The following is a 19,112-nucleotide window of genomic DNA, read 5'->3' on the forward strand; positions in this document are numbered from 1 at the left end:
ATGGATTTAGGTCTTTTTCTTACAGTTTTCAGCTACAGCGTATCCATTTTTTATCAGTGAAATGAAGGATTACAGCACAACAAATGAGGAGCGCAGTAAAGGTGGTTTAAAGATTGGCTGGCTGGACTGCAGTTTACTACTAGCATGGGTGGGCCAAAGTATGTTGCTGCCACTGAGGGTCAGTGACCTTAAAATCAATTTTCCTTGCAGTGATTTTCCCCTTGGAAGCACAACATAGATGAAGGCTGTTTGCAGGGTTTCCAGCTGACTGGACTGTGGACAGCAGTCCTTTCCTTCAGAATGGGTCACAAGGGAAACTCATACCACCTTGCAAAACTTCTTTAGCTTCTAGATTCTGATGGTGAAACCTTGAAAAATCCCAAGCATGTCTTTCTGTTACATTTTTTTTTGTATAAGTAGAGCATACCTAGCGGGACTTGGCTTAATGAAGGAAAGCACTAAACCATTTTAAATACATTAAAACGTTCAAGAACCCCAAAGTCCCTCTAGAGCGGTTTGTGAAATTTGTAGTGATTTACTCTTCTGTATCGTAAGCAAGTGCACACAAAGGAAAAGAATAAAGATTTACTGAGATTCTGAAGTGAACAAAAGTTTCCTAGTGCTTTGTGTGCATGTGCCAGATTTTAAAGTAAGCAAGCAATACCTTTCCTCAGCAGTCACTCCGAGCAGAAAGCTGTAAAGATAGATGGGAGTTGATTCATTACTTACAAAACAGCCAGGATTAATTTTTTTTTCCCCCAGTAAAATTATCTATTGCATTAGTAATTTGACAGCCTCTGTTATTTTTTAATTCATTTTTTATTATGAATCACCAGTGTGGCTGGCATATTGTAAAATGGACAAAGGAAAGGATTCATCAGTACAAAGGCGCAGAGGCTGAGAAAGCAATGTAGAGAAAAATGCTTGGCATACTGGAGCACTGATCCTGGCTCTTTAACTGCCAGCAGAGGACAGATCAGCCCTGAGGCAAATTGTGCCCCAGCTGTAGTCATTTACAGACTATTGTATTAGCAGAGGAGAGCTTCCTACAGGAAGCTCCAGTCACATCCATTCCCATTATTAGCATGACCCCAGCACCTCATGTGCTGTGGGCTCTCGGGGGGTGGCAGGCAGCCAGCAACAGAGACTGTTCACCTGCTTGAGAGGCCCCTGAGATGGGGGTCATGGTGGATTCTCCCTGGGAGTTTTACAGCTGCAGCAAGACAATGAATTCCCTCCTTAGTCCCTAGCAGAAAGGATTTTTTAATTCTGATATTTTATTAGTTGCAAGTGATATTTTATTAGTGTGCAAAACAGTTGCATCTGTTTTGCACAGTGTCCAGAAAACAAGAAGTGCTGCACTTCATGTAAAAACCCATTGTAGGCATTTGAAAAGTTTAGAGAAAAACAAGCCATCCAAACACTTTGCAAGGACTGTGTAATACAGAAAGGCAGCCCGCTTGCAGAGCCTAAGTGTCTGTCTTTAACCACATTATTATACATCTCTCACGATTGTCATTACCAAATCTTACCCATTTCCTTCACAATTTTTTTCCTGCTGGGGATGAAAAAAATGAGCAGTGCTGACTGAAAGGGGCTCAAAGATGGCATAATTCACACACCAGGGAGCTGAGAAGCAGGTGTTAGAATGCAAAAACTTAAGCAAGGGTTTGCTGCTATTGCTTACATGGCCTCAGCAGCTGTGCTAAAGAACTTCAGAGTAAGTGTTTATGGGATCATTAAACCTTGGTATAGGAAGAGTAAGGTTTTAAAATCCATGGGGTACCACCAATCTCTACATAAGAGATAAATTTAGCAGTGTAGGAAGCTAATTCTTGTGAGGTTTGTATTTCTTACACAGAGCTACAATCTTATGAACCATCAAAAAGTCTAAATATTCAGTGAAAATGAACAAAGAGAATGTTACCTAAGGCTGTCCCTAGCTATAATGTAGTAACTTTTGGTAGAGTTTTCTCATTAGAAGATTGAAAAATAAACATCAGAACAGGCATTAAAAATACGGAAAATCTGAATTCACAGAATATAGGTGATTGCTCATGTTACATGAGTTATGGACGCTAAAATCATTGTAGATTTTTCTAATGTGAGCTAGGAAAGCACAAACTATACTTATAAGGAGGGTAATCAGGCAAAACGTTTAGTGCGAGGAAGGAGCTCTTCCCAGAAATTACAAATGAAACCCACCCTGAGATTACATTATAAAAAGGCTAGAGGGAATATTTATTGTTATGTCTTATGACACTGTCTTCATTTAAGTCTTCTTTTACATATCTTTAACAGCAATTTTTACATTTCACTAAACTCACTTCAAGCAACCTGGTTAAAAGGAATAGTTTTTAACACTCTTTCTTTCAACTTTTCATCTGTTGCAGCTTCATATATGAATAAATCTGTGAATCACAGATATGATTAGAGAGATAGGATTTTTTCACCTAATCCCTTTTTCATCCACTTGTTAACCTTTACTTTTTTTAACTGTCATACTCGCTGGACAAGTAGGACTGTATGAATAGCCTTGCAACTACATGCACGCTAGTCTACTACATGTGCTGATTTACCATCTGGCTGCTTCCAGATAGGATGCTCCATGTCACTTCTTTCAGCCTTGGAATAGTCACAAATTTTCACTTGTCTTTGAGGCCTTTATTTCTTTTCAAAATTTATATGAAATTGATTCAGACTTATCTCATTTAGTCTTTGGAAATTAGGCTAAAAACTGTTTACTCTTGTGCAGTTTAGAGGTATGGTTTGCAAGTACTAAACCAAGAAATGAATGTCTTTAGCATGCTGCCTAGAGAATTCTGTGTAAGTTGTGTTATTACAGCATGCATTTTCAGAAATACTATAGAGAGAAATAGGTAATGTAATACACATCCATATGAGGAATACTTATACGGGCTCAAGTAGGTGTGTGTGTTCTTGTTGGTTGTACTTGGTCCAGATGGATCTCTTCCCTTGAAAGGAAAAGAAGAAAAAAGATATTTCAGCCTTATCAGTGTCTTGTACCATGTATAAACCCATATGGCACAACACTGAGATGGTTCAGATTGGCTTCTGTTTTCTGATTTTTTAATTATTTTTTTTTAGTAATCTGATTTTTTTTCATTTGAAAAACTGACATAAAAACATTTCAGCATTTCAGGAGGCAATCAGAACTCATGCTCATTTTCCAGCAAGTTATTCTTTGTCTCAAAGGTAATTTACAGGCTGTGATTAAAGAATTTTCTAGGCATAGACATCCAGGAGCTTCTTAAATGAGTCTTTAAGCTTTTGAAGACATTAAAAAGTGTTAACTAATTGTGATTTCAGCTTGTATGGATAAGAAAATACTGCTTGATTAAAAAGGACCTTTCTATCACCTTAGCTACAAGACAAATTTTTTCAAGTAGTTAATCTCCTCTGACTTTTCAGACATTATTATATGTATTGTTTGAGTGCAGGTGTCCTGTTGTTCACTGCGCACTAATCAGTGCAAGCAGATCTCTGCTCCAACTGTAATTTTGCACAATGATAGAAGTGCAAGTACTGGCATAGCATGCACTGAAAAGTGCATGAGCTCAGTACAACAAATGGTATTAGAGTAGTGATAGAACCATAGAACAAGTAGGGTTGGAAAGTACCTTAAAATCATCAAGTTCCTTGAGCTCCCTGCCCTGGGCAGGGATGCCTCACACTAGACCATGTCACTCAAGATTCTGTCCAACTGGTCTTGAACACTCCCAGGGATGGAGCATTTACCACTTTGCTGGGCAGCCCATTTCAGTGCCTCACCACCTTCGCAGTAAAGAACACGTATGATGAGCAGGTGTATTGAATCAGAAAGCTCTAACAGTCGGACTACAAAGCACCCTTTCAATCTTGCCAAAATTGGCCCTGTCTGCAATAAGCATGGCTCAAAAGCTCATTGCAGTTGTCATGTCTTCTGCTGTAGCTTAATATTCCAGCTCCACAGAAGTTGTGATCCTGTCAAATGACTAAAATTGTAGCAAGGCCTCTTTCATAAAAATTATATATTGGTCCTTCCTCATTAAAGTATACGAAGTGACGCTTAAATACATCCTGATGAAACTGTGGCCTTGAAATTTGTCAGAAATTTGCATGATGTGGGCTCCAGATGTCAAGTTTGTGATGTATGACGGTACTTAACATCTCAGCACTAAAAAGAAAGTGGTGATAGCTCAAATAGCTGTGGCCTCTGCTGTTCTTAATGCTGTCAGGTTGGAGATGTTTTAAAGGATTAACAGAGCTGTGATAGCTAAGGCAAGCAATTCCAAATGTAGTCTACATTTTCTGTGACCTTACATTTGTAAATAACATATTGCTATTATCTCATGTTTAGTCACATTCTGTAAGGATGATGAGCATTTTGGAGCATATGTGACTACTCTTTGGATACTGTAGACCTAATCTCTGATGTTTCTTGAAACTGGCCAAACAGGATGAGACATTGTTGGATAAAATTAATACCAGTTGTAACTTTTGAAGTATGCGGCATTTGCCCCATCTTCCCCCTATCCCTACCTTCCTTACCATTAAACAGTGAAAGTTTACTGAAAATAGAGTGCTTAGGACAGTCAGTGCAGTGGTTCATAGCAGTGTTGGGAACACAGTGCAGGATTGGACAAAGGTTTCAGGGATTTCTGTTTTTGCAATTAGTACTGTTTGAGACTGCTTCATATGAACCATTCCTTTTTTGCATTTCATTTTTGGAAATAAGCAAGCAGAAAATATAACAGGCCTAAACCACATAATAACTCCTTGTTGCAATCTTCTTTAATTTGTGCTGTCTGGTTTATAAGTCTGAATTGTGTGTTTTCACAGGGTTCTTTACTCAGATCTCTACCTTAGCTGATGTTCAAGAGAATGTCATGGAATATCTCCATGTTCTTAGCCGACCAAAGGTTATTGACCAAGAGCATGACGTAGTATGGACTGAAGCATATATTGACAGCACTGTAAGTCTGCATGATAAAGCATTTAATTTAGGCTTACTGCATATGATGAGGAACTGGGAACAAAACTGCCGTTTTAGAAACACTAGTTGTACATCTGATTTCTGTTGCTGGAATGTGCTAATTCAGTGTTGATATCTCTATATTACAAGTACGTTAAGTAAAATTACAGAACTTTACCAGATATTTATACATTGTAAATCACATAAAAAATGAAGCAAACATGAGCAACAGCATTATTTTAAAATGTATTGCCCCCAAATGTATATTTAATAATCAAAAATGGGCATCAAACAGAAATTTATTAGATTGAATAACCATTTTTTCCTATATGGTTTAAAACATGGCAATGAATATGACAAGATGAAAGTATAGACAGACAAGAATTGGTACTTTTAGTATGTAAAGGTGGCTGAACATTTAGGGGACAACTGTGATGTCTTCAGGAAGAATATTAAGAAGAGTCTACCTTTCAAAGTGAATTGGGTATGTGATATGCTAACAAAATTATCATAAGTGTCCAATCTGACATCCTTGTAAAAAAAGTAGAGTTGAAGAAGACCTTTCTGTTATGCACTGACTGAGCACTCTGAATACTTCTGTATTATTAGTGATAAATGATCAGATTTGCAGATAAAGGTTGTTCATTTCCATGGGCTGGTCTGAAATAGCTTTTTTTTTTCTGTTTGCTTTTTCCTCTTATGTTTGTTTTGATCCAATTAAAATATTTGAGTTTGCATATTATTCACAGAACAAGAGTTTGTAGCAAATATCTGTCATTTAGTACAAGTGATGCCAAGTGTTCAATTTAATGAATAGAAGAAAATAGATGACCAGTGACAAAGCTGTTTTCTTTTTGTTTTAAATTTTAACTTTCCTGAATATGGGGCAAGGTTAGAGAATCTCACCAGCTTCATTTTAATATGGGGGTGGGTGTGTGTGTTTGTGGTGGTGGTTGTTTTGTTTTGAGTCTATAATGCATCTAGATGGTTTAGCTTTAAGTAAATACAAAAATATTCTAGGACAAAAATCCACCCTGGGAATGGTTTTGCCTCATTTTCACATTTGCTCAGGTCTTTTGTATTCTTCAGTTGGCCATGGGTAATGTAAAATAAATAATAAAACTGCATTTATGAGGGAGAAACAGAAAGTTGCCTCGAAATAGTGCTTTGGAGGCAATTTACTTATCTCTATTTACTTTTATTTTTTAAGGAACATATTAATTCAGTCTTCCTTTTGTTCTCTTTCTTCTACTGAAACATAAGGATGAGGCAAACAGAAACCACCTGTTATCGCTGTCCCTTCAGGGCATTCCATGAAGTCAGGAGATGACTACGGGAACCTACTTTTTATCGCTTCTTGATTTTATATGCTTGAAGTAATCAATGTGTGTATGTGTTGAAGTGAGTTTGTGTATTTGCTAGAGAGAGTAGCAGGAGTTGATCCATGTAAGTGGTTTCTCCTTTTGCTTATGAATCTTGCATTGAAAGTGCTGCAAAATAATCTTCCTCCTTTCTTAACACCAAGTCCTCCCCTTTACCTACCAACAAAGAACAAAATGCTGTTTCAGAATTAATTTTACACTTTACTCTCTTTTTCATCTCTTAATCTGTATCTCTTTGATCATTGCAGGGAGAAAACTATTTGGAGAGGTTAGTCTAATTTTCAGTGATTCTCCTGTAGGTTATGGAAAGGCTAAGGAAAATGAACAGCTTAATGCTGTGTGAAATACTAAGTGAACTTAAAAACACTAGAGGGAGTGTAGAGAAGGAATCTTGAGAAAACAGGAAAATAGAAAACAGTGGAGCTGCTACATTCTTGCATAAAGGAACCGTTTAAATCCAAACAAAACCTGGTTTACTGCAATAAAATACTTCCAGGTTCTTTTCTTTCTCTTCTCAGTCTCTTGAGTAAGGCTGATTAATGTCACTATACATACTTATAAGTGTATATATATACACACATATGTATATATGTGCACTCATGCGCATACTCACATGCAGACACATTTTTAAGTGCCTGGAAAATCCACTCAGGACCCTAATGGGTTGGATGCTGTAAGAAGAGATTCAAAAATAGAATTCTCTTCTCTGCTTAGTTGCAAACTACCTTTCTCCTCCATCCCTCAAAAACCTCATAGGTAAGGGAAAAAGATAAATTAGGGTAGGAGTGATATTTTCAGACAGATTCTCATATCATCTCTACTGTCTTGGCATTGAAAGTGGAATCTTAATAATTGTCTCCCTCCCATAAGTTGTTGATTTTCACAGACAGTTTTTGTCCCTTCTCCTCCATTGCTGCTGCTTGGACCTTGATACGTTAGAAATAGTAGCATATTTCCAGACAGCTTAAATGTTCTTAATCATCCTTCTGTGTCAGAATAGCCATGGCTAGATTCTCAGGACTATATATACATGGTTGTAATCAGTGTCTCTGTGCCTTAACAGCATGCAGTATACTTCTCCATTCCCTTCTTGCCAAATATCAGAGCTAATTGGCCAGCTGTGCTGTTTCAGAGCAAGCAACATTAAGCTGCAACATACTAGGATCCAGACAGAAAGAAGCTGGACGGTAATAGTCTTAGGATACAAAACATTCCCCCTGATGCCCCAGCATGTTCTCATCCAATATTTGTCCAGGAAAAAGTAATCTGTGAAAGCCAGAAGTTAGGTCATTTAGGTGTTTGATATCATTTAGGAATATTCCCAGAAGAATTTTGCTGCTAAAACAAGGCATGTAATTCCTGCATCTGTTCACCTTTCCTGTAAGAGGATGTCTGCAGAATGTTCCCGCAGTGCCTCTTCAGCCTAGCTTTGACACTCACAGGGGCTTCACTTGCTGTTAGAAAAAAGTATGGCATTTATAGAAATGGAAATCCCTGGCCAGATATTGTATGAAGAAAATTTAACATGGAGAACATTGGATGTATGTCAGGTCTGTGTTGCCTTTGACACTGTCAGGCTCTGAGAGCTGAAAAGATTATAAAGCAAACGAGACTAGGTCTTCCTGGGTGACTGCTTCACAGGCAGCTGAACCGGCTTCCTTTTTACTGCCCCTAGACTTTGTTCTCTTGCCAGTGTTTCCTGCCTTTTTCTAGAGGTAACCAGCCAGATCCTAGGGTCAGGTTTACTTACCCTCCACCAGAAAAGCGGGGGAGAAAGAAGGAGGACTTGCCTCGGCATCAGAATATCCAACTGAAGTAATACATAGAGATAGTCTGTTGGGATTATGGATAAAGCTCAGAAGCCCTTAATTCATTCTTATGGTAACATCTGGAAGCAGAGAAACGTTACTTTTTGCTGCAGAAAATAAGAAAAAAGGCTGGACTGGCCCCTGAGTTCAAATTGTTTAAAAGACTGTGATTGAGAATTTGTTTATTGGGGTGCATAATTTGACCTACTTGGACTTTTGTTGACTTCCTGGTGTAATTTGTTTTTCATAAATGTACCTGAATATATTCTCTAGATCTAATGCACCATTGATTTCATCTCCTTCAGGCTATTAGTTTCAAGCTGTGAAGCAGATTCAGGCATACTTTACCATGGTGGCTTTGTTTAGTTTCCAACTGGAGGATTTCTTTGCATAAAAAGAGCAAATTATTACTTAATTATTACTTATTTAGTATTACGAGATGACTGTCCAGTGCTGCAGAATTTATTCATTAAAAAAAACCAGCGTTGTGAGTCATTACAGGTCATGATTTGCCAGAATATAAATGGGGAGTGGTTTTTACTTTTTCTGCTTTTCTTCAGTGTTAAAGTACCGTATGTTGAATTTTCATTTGCATTATCCCCACCTTCTCATAGACATACATTAAATTATGGATTTTAGTTTAATTCTACAATTGCTGTTAAAAAAATATATCCCTTTTCTTTTTTCTTTTTTCTTTAAGCGGGCATATTTTGAAATATTTTCTGACCAAGAGGCTGATACTGTGCTAGTAAGGTAACTTGCCCAAGACCCCATTAACCCTTATGTAGGACAGTAATTGAGGTAGCTCCACTGAGCTAAAGACTAAATATTTCAGATATGATTATGATGGATATTACAGTTACAGTATTGCATAAATGACAGCATTTCAATTTATTTTCAGCCTTGAAAATAATCAAGTGCTTTGTATGCACACTTTTCACTCTGGTTCGGGTTCTTTGCAGAAATTCAGTATGAAGTATAGGAAGCTCACACTTCTCAGATAGCTGTCACATCAGAATCTAGGTGTTTTAAGTATGGAAATTTAGATTCCAGGATACAGTTCTTTGTCAAGGGATGAATTCTGAACCAGTTCTAGAGAAGCAAGGGAAGCTGTATTTGTGAAGTCTGTGTATAATGTACAGTTATAACAAAGTCCTATGGAGTGAAAGCCATTATGCTGGCATTTTTTCTATCCAGGAGTTTCTGGCAAGGTATAACAATGCTGTTGTTTAGTGCTTCTTCCATTCCACAGTTTTCTTTGTGTTCAATGCACAGAAGAGCTTTTATGAAATAACAAAATTAAATAGTACCCTGTTTCCGCTAGCTTCTATTCCCAGAGATATCTTCAAATACTTTTGGTGGCACAAGTTAATTGTGCTATTATAATAAGTGGGTGTAATTAACATTTTTATCACAGTTAAAGGTTCCCTGGGCCTCTATTTCAAAACTAGCTTCTAGATTGTAGTACTGGTATCCATTAAAATGCATCAGAGTGCTCAGAATGTTCATGTATGTCTATGGCAAATAAATATTGTTAATCACTGCAGAACTGAATGTCAGGAAATGTCATTAATCAGCAGCTGTGAAAAGAAAATCTGTGCTGCTCTTTTCCCAAATCCACTTTGGATTTGGTTATATGCCCTTACCCTCCCTTGTGGCCAGCATCTCTTAATCTCTAATAATTTACAGCTCTTTACCAGAGAACATCCTCACCACTGACTATGAGGTTCCCATGAGAATTTCCTTTGACACCCGAGTGAATTCGGTTAGGGAAGGAAAATCTTATGCATGGATATCAGGCCTTCTGTCAAGGAGGCTTGTTCTTAAAATAAGGTTCTTCAGGTTCTGCTTTGTCTCCTATAGATCTGCAGTGGCCTTTTGAAGACTCTGATATCCCATATCAGAGCATGATTGCAGTTTGAAGTCGCAGACCATCTGGTCCAGCAATTATGTTCTGCTCTATTTGCATTGGGATCTTATAGCTCTGGGACAGTGCTTGAAACAATAACAATAGTGATCAATGCAACTACTTACACAAACAGTAAGAAAAGATTGTGCACGTATTTATGTGTAGGTGCGACATCTCTTTATGCTGATGATTAGTGGGCTGTCTGTGGAATTCTTCATTGACAGGCCAATAAAAACTAAGCCTTTAAGCCATGACTTTTATGAGATCTGTAGCCCAAAGTTTCCAGTTGCCATAATAAAATATTGTTGTTTTCTCCTAAACAGTTCTAATCTGTTTGTTTTACTGCTGGATCTAGGATAAATGAATTACCATTAACTGTTTCAAATTCTGTAAGATCTGTGTCAACTGTCAAAACATAATGAGTGCTCAAGAATGAATAAACCTCTCAACTGAATAGAATTAATGTAGTCATTATCTTTCAGATGCAGCTCAAAATAACAATGGATGTTCTTTTTGTTAGAAAATACACATCTGATTTACTTATGTTAGGCAGCAGGGTGCTAATCGGTGCAAAGAATGCTGTGCCACTTATATCTGAGTTTAGAGCCCTTGCTCACACACCAGTACAAGAGTCATGGTGCAGTGTGTCCCAATAAAGCACACAAATTGAGACCCCTGAAATGAAAATTGGGACATGCAAAGGAAAATAAAGTCCATAATGACCTAGTGAGAATATGGATACTTTATGACTGATTGTGCATTGTTCCATGGAAACATAGCATATACAAATAAGGACATGCATAAGCATAGATAGCACCTATGCCTGTGTATGTATGTGTCTCTATATGTCTGTGTACCTTTCAGTTTTTGAAGTAAACTACTTTGTTCGATAAATTACATGTTTGCTTAGCTCCACTGCTAGTGCTGGAACTTACGCTATTAGGGCAATTTTCAGGGATTCCATTAAGCAAAGAATATCACTACAGAGAGCTAATTGCTAGTTGTCAAAGTCACTAGAAAAAATGTAGGAAGGAAACAGCAATATTTATTTTAATGAATTAACACTTTTCATGTGTATTGCTGTATATGGTATTTACACTATAAAATGGTATATGTGATACATCAAAAAGATGTTTAAAACATCAAAACCAAAAACAAAAGTCCTGCTCTTAAAGAGGAACATAAAATTTCCTGCTGGGGATGGGGAACATGGAATGCCATCTGTATTATATGGCACTGAGAAAACTGATTATGTTTGGACCTCTATTTCATAGCAGATGGGTTCATTAAATTTAATAGCCTCCAGGGCCTTTAGAAACAGTGTTAAAAACATGTGGAACATGCTGAGACACTTCACTTCTCGCCCCACAGTCATTATAACTCTGGCACTGACTATAAATATTACAGTATTTTATATCCATTGAAAGAGATTACTATTATAATTATTTTTGTAGTGTACATTTACATGAGAAATGCAGAATGCAAATTGCACTTTTTCAAACATTAAGATATGCAGTTGATATCTGTAAATGCATTTTACAATTCTTTGCACTTGGAGGCTTTGCTATAGAACTTATTTATATCTTCTTTCTGCAACATCAGCAAGCAGCTGTAATGCCACAGTAAAGCTAGGTCTTAAGCAGCTCTGCTCCCAGGGTGGTGCAAATAAGACAAGTATTATGTTAAGCCATAGAGGGGAAATCAGAGCAGTGTTACATCTTGGCTTTTAAGCTATATATTGATTCTTTCTTCTAGCATTTTATATGATATGTTAACTACAGTTTGACCTTAGTCTCTGTTCATCTTTCATCACTGGAGCACTGAGAGATTAAATATCTAATTCAAATCGTAGTAGTTCCTAGAGAAACATTGCTTTGAGTAGAGTAAAAACTCACCTCTTTTTGAAATACTCTCAGAATTTGAAAGCTAAGGGAATATTTTAGTGCTATTTTTTTTTTATTTTTAATGATGTTTCAAAGGAGAGAAGAGTTTTGCCATGTTTAAGTGCTTTGACATGTGTCTAACATTCTTCCACCTCTCATTTACATGTTCTGTTGTTTAAATTACTGGTTTTACAACCTGTATCATATTTGATCATGATTTTGCAAAAAATTACCCAGTTTCCCAAGAACCGTATCAGCTTGTTCTTGTTCAGTATAATTCTCAGTAATGCTCTTCTGTTTCCATTTCCTTTCCTACAAAATGCTGTGACTATCCACACTGTCTTTTACTGTTTTCTAAGGTCAATCTTGGTTTTAGGTTGTACAGACCATTTTAATGTATATTTCCCCCTTCTTTGCATCACTGACTTCAACTCCAATTTTGTCATTCAGCATTGCTGGTATTATTATCAAGACCTGCTAATTTTAACAAACCACTAAAGTACTGCTAGGGTAGATGATGCGTGATGACAGGACTGAATAACAATACCTTCCTCATATAATTTACATTCAAAGTAATAGGTGAGAATCACCAGTTGCTGAGAAAGGGCAGAAGGTGTAAGGATATTGTAAGACAGTTTAGGTCAACACAGTAACAAATTATCAGTGTATGAGGTCTCAAGTAGAAGAGTTAGTATGCACATGTCCAAGTCTTTCAAATTGTAGTGTCCATTTCTACAGGATTCACACACAAGTGTTCTTTGTGGGAATTAAGGCCTTAAGAGTCATGGACTTCTTGCTTGTGTGTGGTTAAACATAATTTCATGGAAGTATTTGTGCAATCCAGTATTTACAATTATAATTGTGTCTCAAAGCAGCCACATTTCCAAAACATATTCTGTGGATAAATTTTGGAAATCGGAATATTCAGTAAAGTTTGAGTGTTAGAGGAATACATTTTGCTTTCTGAGAGCTGTCAGGTGCAATGACAGGTTTTTAGGACTTTGTAGAGAATTTTTAAGCTTTCCTTGGCTGCTTTTGCTGTAAACATGGTGTGTCTTGTGACATGATTGTTTTGCACCAAATTACTGTTTATTCTTACAATCGTAGAATTGTTTAGGTTGGAAAAGACTTTTAAGATCATCAACTTCAATCATTAATCCAGCACTGCCAAGTCCACCACAAAACTATGTCCCTAAAAGCCACATCTGGCATCTTTTAAATACCTCCAGGGATGGTGATTCCACCCCATCCCTGTGCAACCTGTTCCAATGCTTGACAACCCTTTCAGTCAAGAAATTTATCCCAGTATTCAATCTAAACCCCCCCGGTGCAACTTGAGTTCATTACCTCTTGTCCAATCGCTTGTTACTTGGGAGAAGAGATCAACACCCACCTGACTACAGCCTTCTTTCAGGCAGAGATTGATAAGTTCCCCCTGAGCCTCCTTTTCTGTAGGCTAAACAGCCCCAGCTCTCTCAGCCACTCCTCATCAGACTTGTACTTCACTAGCTTCATTGTCCTTCTCTGGATGCACTCTGGCACCTCAATGACTTCCTTGCAGTGAAGGGCCCGAAACTGAACACAGTGTTCAAGGTGGAGCCTCACTAGTGCTGAATACAGGGGAACAATCACTTCCCTGGTCCTGCTCGCCACACTGTTGCTGATACAGGCCAGGATGCCATTGGTATCTTGGCTGCCTGGGCACACACTGGCTCATGTTCAGTGGTGTCAGTCAGCACCCCCAGGTCCTTTTCCGCCAAGCAGTTTTTCAGCCACTCTTCCCCAAGCCTGGAGTGTCTTATGGGGTTGCTGTGGCCCAAATGCAGGACCCAGCACTGAGTCTCATTGAATCTCATACAATTGGTCTTGGACCATTGGCCCAACCTGTCCAGATCCCTCTGCAGAGCCTTCCTTCCCACCCAACTTGGTGTTGTCAGCAAACTGACTGGGGGTCACTTTGCTCGTCCAGATCATTCATAAAGATATTAAACAGAACTGGCTCCAACAGTGAGCCCTGAGGAGCACCACTTGTGATAGGCCACCATCTCGATTTAAATCCACTCACCACCATTCTTTGGGCTTGGCCATCCCCCTAGATTTTTACCATGAGAACAGTATACCCATCCAAGCCATGAGCAGCCAGTTTCTCCAAGAGAATGCTGTGGGAAATGGTGTCAAAAGCTTTACTAAAGTCTAAGTAGACAATATCCATGGCCTTTGCTTCATCCAGTAAGTGGGTTACCTTGTCATAGGAGAACAGGTTAGTTGAGCAGGACCTGCCTTTCATAAATTCAACCAGTTAGCCAAGACTGCTGAAAAATAACTGAAAGTGGCTTCTTATACTAAAACTGATTGGATGTATGCTAAAAGGAATTCATAGAATTACAAATGTCTGTAGGTTTCACCTGCTGGATGTTCTCCCACCAGTTGCTACATACAATTTATAGAGAATTGCTCCGCTGTTGAATTTGATTAACAAGCATATTCATGCCAAAGGGTATTGGTCTCATTTGCAGACACCTGCACATGAGAGAGCAGCTTGGGACCATTTCCAGCTGTGGTCTGCCAATGGCAGACAGTGCATTTAGGTGAGAGGAGAGAAAATGCTTTTCATTTCCAGCTTGTTTCACAGGAAATTTTCTGTTTTGTTTGTGACACAGAAATAAAATCAAAAGTCGATAAGTAACTACAGGGAGAATTTGTTTCTAGATCTCTATATGCTATGGTTTATCTAACATTTAGGAGGATATGTCTGTTCTCAGTGAAAATAACTACTTCAAGACATTCACAGCTGATAGCTGTTTGTCTCTTTGATCTTATTGCCTCCATTCTGACTGAAATTGAGTTAATTCTAAGGAAATGGAAGCTATTTTGTCAGATGTATTACCTTTTCTCTCTCTGATTTGAACATAAAATTTTTTAGCGTAAATGATAATGTAGGAAAGCAATGAATTTAGTATAATGTTCTAAATTCCATCCTTTGATCTCATATGTCATTCTTTGACTTTCTGGAAGGAACAGGGCAGTGTAGTGAAATATAATTTATCTGCACTGCTGGACTGAAAACATCAAATAATAATAAGGACTTACTAAATTATTGGTGCCATTCAAGTTTTGCTGCAGTGGCAGAACTTACTGCAAAAAAGTAGAAGAGAGAATAAAAGAGAATAATCTTCTGTCTATTGTTCTGCAGATATTGAAGCTCTTATTTATAGCTCTCCTTTTTGAATAAACAGAAGATCTCACACACAATTTAGCCATGTACTTATACAATTAATGTTTATCACAGTCATTATGACTAATATTTACTTTGACATTAGTAATTCCTGGTGAAATTATTCAGAAATGCACTTTATTCTACAAGGAACAATAGTATGCTTCCCACTGTTGTTCTTGCTGCTTGACAGCAAGGTGCTCAATTTTTGTCCACATCATTGCATTTTGTCAGGTCAGATCTTTCCAAGGAAGTATTTCTCGTAATGATTAGTTGAAAGACGATTTAACCAATTGGCAAATGCATAGCTTCAGCAATATTAATATAAACAGAAGAAAGCTTAGAATGGTTATAAGTTTTTTCCCTGAAAGTCATAAATTTCAGATGCACTGAGGCCAGATTTTTTGGGAGGAAAAATATAGTCACCCAAAATACTCATTTATGTTGCATAGTTCCAGGTAAACCATTAAACTGCCCAAGGACTCAATACTGAGGGTTAACGAAAGGAGGCTACAGGGCCATTCCATTTAAGGTCTTCTTTTACGGAACATGTTTTTGTCGTGTTTTGTTTCCTTGTTTGGGTTTTGGTGTTTGGTGTTGTTTTTGGTTTTGTTTTTAAATAGTATTCATTTTGGGGTGTATAAATACTACAAGAGAATTCACATTTCAAACAGTATGCTAATACCAAGGAACAGTACAACTTACAAAGTTTGCCATGCCAATGTCTTTTAGTTCTGTTCCAGCTGATGAATAACAATAAAGGCCTCAGTTTTCAATATTGTTAGGTTTATTCCAGAAAACTGTCACCACCACCCCCCCCCCCCCCAAAAAAAAAAGTAAACTACCTAAGTCAGCTATATGCTTGAATTCCATATGGGTTACATTTGTTGATTATTCTTCTTTCATTTACTCTGCAGTAAATCAGTAGTATCTCCATTTATGTACCTGGAGTTACATTGATATAAAACAGAAGACAGATTTATTGTATTAAATCTCAGTTTAAGGTGCTTGGATTATACTTCTACTGACTGATGGAACAAGTCTTTTTCTTTTTTGGATTAAAGCCTTAAAGCCACAAAAATTCAAGAGTTAAAGTGAACAGCAAGTTCCCTTTGTAAAAAAGAAAAGTTTAATTTTTCTTCTCTCTTTCACCTTGTCGCTTTTGTGTTACAGTTCAGTTTAAGAAAGTGGAGATACGGTAAAAGCTGATTTTGCAATAGTCAGGTTTTTTATGTTCACAACACTTTTGCTGTGTAGCCAGCTACAAGATAATGCGATTTATCGTGTTAGGTCCTAGCATGCCTAAAAAAGTATGCTTTAATGTCTGCAAACAGTTCTAGCCCTAAGACAGCTGAAAGAATTTTGAGACCTTTTCTTATGAGTTCTTCTAATGAAGGAGTGAGGTAGAGGTAAAATTTGCTTGGCTTGCTGGATAATGCAATAAGGGCAAAAGAGCAGAAGGTGATGAGGAAATCTGCCTCAGGCAGAAACCATTCCTTAAACTAGATTTCACAAACATTGTATTAAATAATGAGAAACTGCATATTTTAAATTAACTTAGATCATCTAGAAAGGTTCTCAAATTCATGGTCTTACAACAAATCAGAGTCTTAGCTGTTGGCAATCAGGTTAAATTGGCTTTTAGGAAGCTTTGAACTTTCAAGTTGTACAGAGTAACAGGAGAAAGCTTCTTCCAAAATAAAAAGGCGAGAGAAATGTAGCTCTTTCTACAGAGTGAATCTTTATAGAGTTTGATGAATTCAACTTGTAGTGTGGAGTCCATAAAATGCTCCATGGCTTTTTCAATACAGTGTAGCTATAAAATCTCAGTGTAAAACTAGAATGGTGATATACATTAGTTACATACTTATCTAGAAGGATAGGAAGGCAGAACCTGTTCCTCAAAACAGAGCTAATGATTATGCATTGGTTATGTCATTTTATCTTTGAGAATGGTGGCAATAGCTGGTCTATGGTAGCGATCTACCCACAAACTAATATAAAAATATTATAGATGAGAAAGAATGTATTTTTAGGAGTTTATCCAACTAAGAGATTTCACAATGCTAAATGATGGAGCACATCATAAGCTTTAAAAAAAAATAATCTGTGTTTTATCATTTATTTTAAATATGATACTTGTAACAATTAGAGTCTTAAACCTGCCTTCTGATCTTGTACATCTCTGTTAGCTAATAAAATAAGTTGTTTGTTTATGCACGCAAACCTGAAACACAGGTGTTTCTAATTTGGAGACACATGATGGCCACCTTGCTACTAAAGTGTAGTATTTTAGCATATTGTTAACTTATTTCCAAAATGCACATTGGACATTTGATTCCTAACTGTTAATACAAAGCTTGAGCACTGTTTTTATGGAGATTTCTTTTCTGGTTTTAGGAATATGCCTCCTTTGTTCACACAGCAAACCAGTACATTTACACATCCCTCTGAGCAAAATTCCTGGGGTTTTGACTGTACCTTTTATACAGTATTTTTGCATGCAATTGGTTCCTTTTACTTTATACTTCATTTGAACTTTCCACCTTAACATGGATCCATCAGTGTTTTCCTCTTTCAGAAGGGAAATTGATAAACAAGAGAAAAGGTGATTCCCTTGGAAAAACTGTTTGAAGTTTTTCCTTTACTAGTTGTGATTAATCTGCCTTTCCTGCTGCTTTCTAGTGCCCTTGATCTATTATCATATCTGTTTTCTTCTCAGTAAAGGAAATTGTGCTAAAACTTTTGTACCTGCTTTCTTGTTTTAAAATGAATCCCCTACTGTTTTTCAGCTCAGATAATCTCATCAGCATGTGATATCTATCTCATTATGCCCTTCAGAATAATGGTCCTTTCAGAGCAGGTCTGGGCCATTGGTTACTGCATAACCTTTGAGGTATTTTGTGCTACCTAAATACAAAGTTTGTGCAAGAGTTTTGCTCATTCTGAAGTGATAAATAGGGGAAAAAAATAAAATAATTATTGTGAATATATTTGCTAAATAACCGTTAAAGCAGGTTGTTCCATCTATAAAAGATTCAGTATTCTCTAAAAGAGAACATATTCCAGCACTTAAAGGCCTGTACTGGTTCCAATCTTTAATCAGACTTCTAGAATAGACTAGTTGATTTAAAAATATTTTTGGAAGGACTTCTTTCTAAGGAAGTAAAGAGAGAAAGAATAAGTCCAGTTACTTACAGCCTCCTCTCCTCCAAACCTAGCTCCATTTTTCTTTGCTTTGACATTCCTAGAATCTTTTGCATCACAGATTCATGTTCTTACAAGATCTAGCCCTCTAGTTATCCAGAGCAAATAGATTACTTTTATTGTGTGCAAAAGTCTTACTGATGAAATTCTCATTGCTGATTTTTTTTTCCCTATGCCTGATTCTTTGTAGTTTGTTCTTGCATACAGAACTTCAGTTGTTTTAAGTCAATCTGTACTTTCCCTATTTTTCCCCTGTGATTGTGTTAAACATTCCACAGTAACTTTGCAAGTGCCCTGATTCTGTCCTGGTATTAGCCCAAGCTTCCCTTTTAAAATTATAGGTTTATTCTCTTCATCATGAAGTAAAAAAGAAACAACTGCAACAAAAAGAAGCTTAAATAAAGATAATGGGAAGCAAAAGTGTATTTAATTAAATATTGTAAAGAGGTTCTTACAGTCCACTCATGTCAGGGTAGTTTTAAACAGAATACAATTTTTTTATTATTAACCCTGTGTCCTTGATACAAAATTATGTATAAACCATTTAATAGGTCAGTTTTGCCTTTATACCTGTAGATAGCATCCCCTGCAAATAAGAAAACGTTTATTTCTACAGGAAACTGCTGGACATCAAGTAATTTACAATATGTTTCTCCGCTGCATGTTTTGTGGTCACTGATCTGGACTGTTTACACCTAATAGAGTAAATGTCAGGAAAAGATTCTTCTTCCTTT

General features: G+C 37.1%; 1 protein-coding gene and 1 long non-coding RNA gene across 5 annotated transcripts in view; one reads left to right on the forward strand and one right to left on the reverse strand.

Moving 5' to 3' along the window:
* Window positions 1-19,112, reverse strand: part of LOC133270559 (uncharacterized) — a 985,299-nt gene that overhangs the window by 815,045 nt on the left and 151,142 nt on the right. The window lies entirely within an intron of this gene.
* CACNA2D3 (calcium voltage-gated channel auxiliary subunit alpha2delta 3) overlaps window positions 1-19,112 on the forward strand; it is a 448,379-nt gene that overhangs the window by 291,351 nt on the left and 137,916 nt on the right. For all 4 annotated transcript variants that reach the window (XR_009743824.1, XM_061455854.1, XM_061455855.1 and 1 more), the window contains exon 13: window positions 4,843-4,976. Coding sequence is in view for 3 of the 4 variants with exons in the window: in XM_061455854.1 (XP_061311838.1) it covers window positions 4,843-4,976 (134 nt within the window). In the remaining variant the exon portion in view is untranslated. The remainder of the gene's footprint in view (window positions 1-4,842; window positions 4,977-19,112) is intronic.

Source organism: Pezoporus flaviventris, unplaced genomic scaffold (assembly GCF_033815535.1).
Source record: "Pezoporus flaviventris isolate CSIRO_AGI_PZ_B2104156 unplaced genomic scaffold, CSIRO_AGI_Pfla_v1 ptg000021l, whole genome shotgun sequence".
Lineage (NCBI taxonomy): Eukaryota > Metazoa > Chordata > Aves > Psittaciformes > Psittacidae > Pezoporus > Pezoporus flaviventris.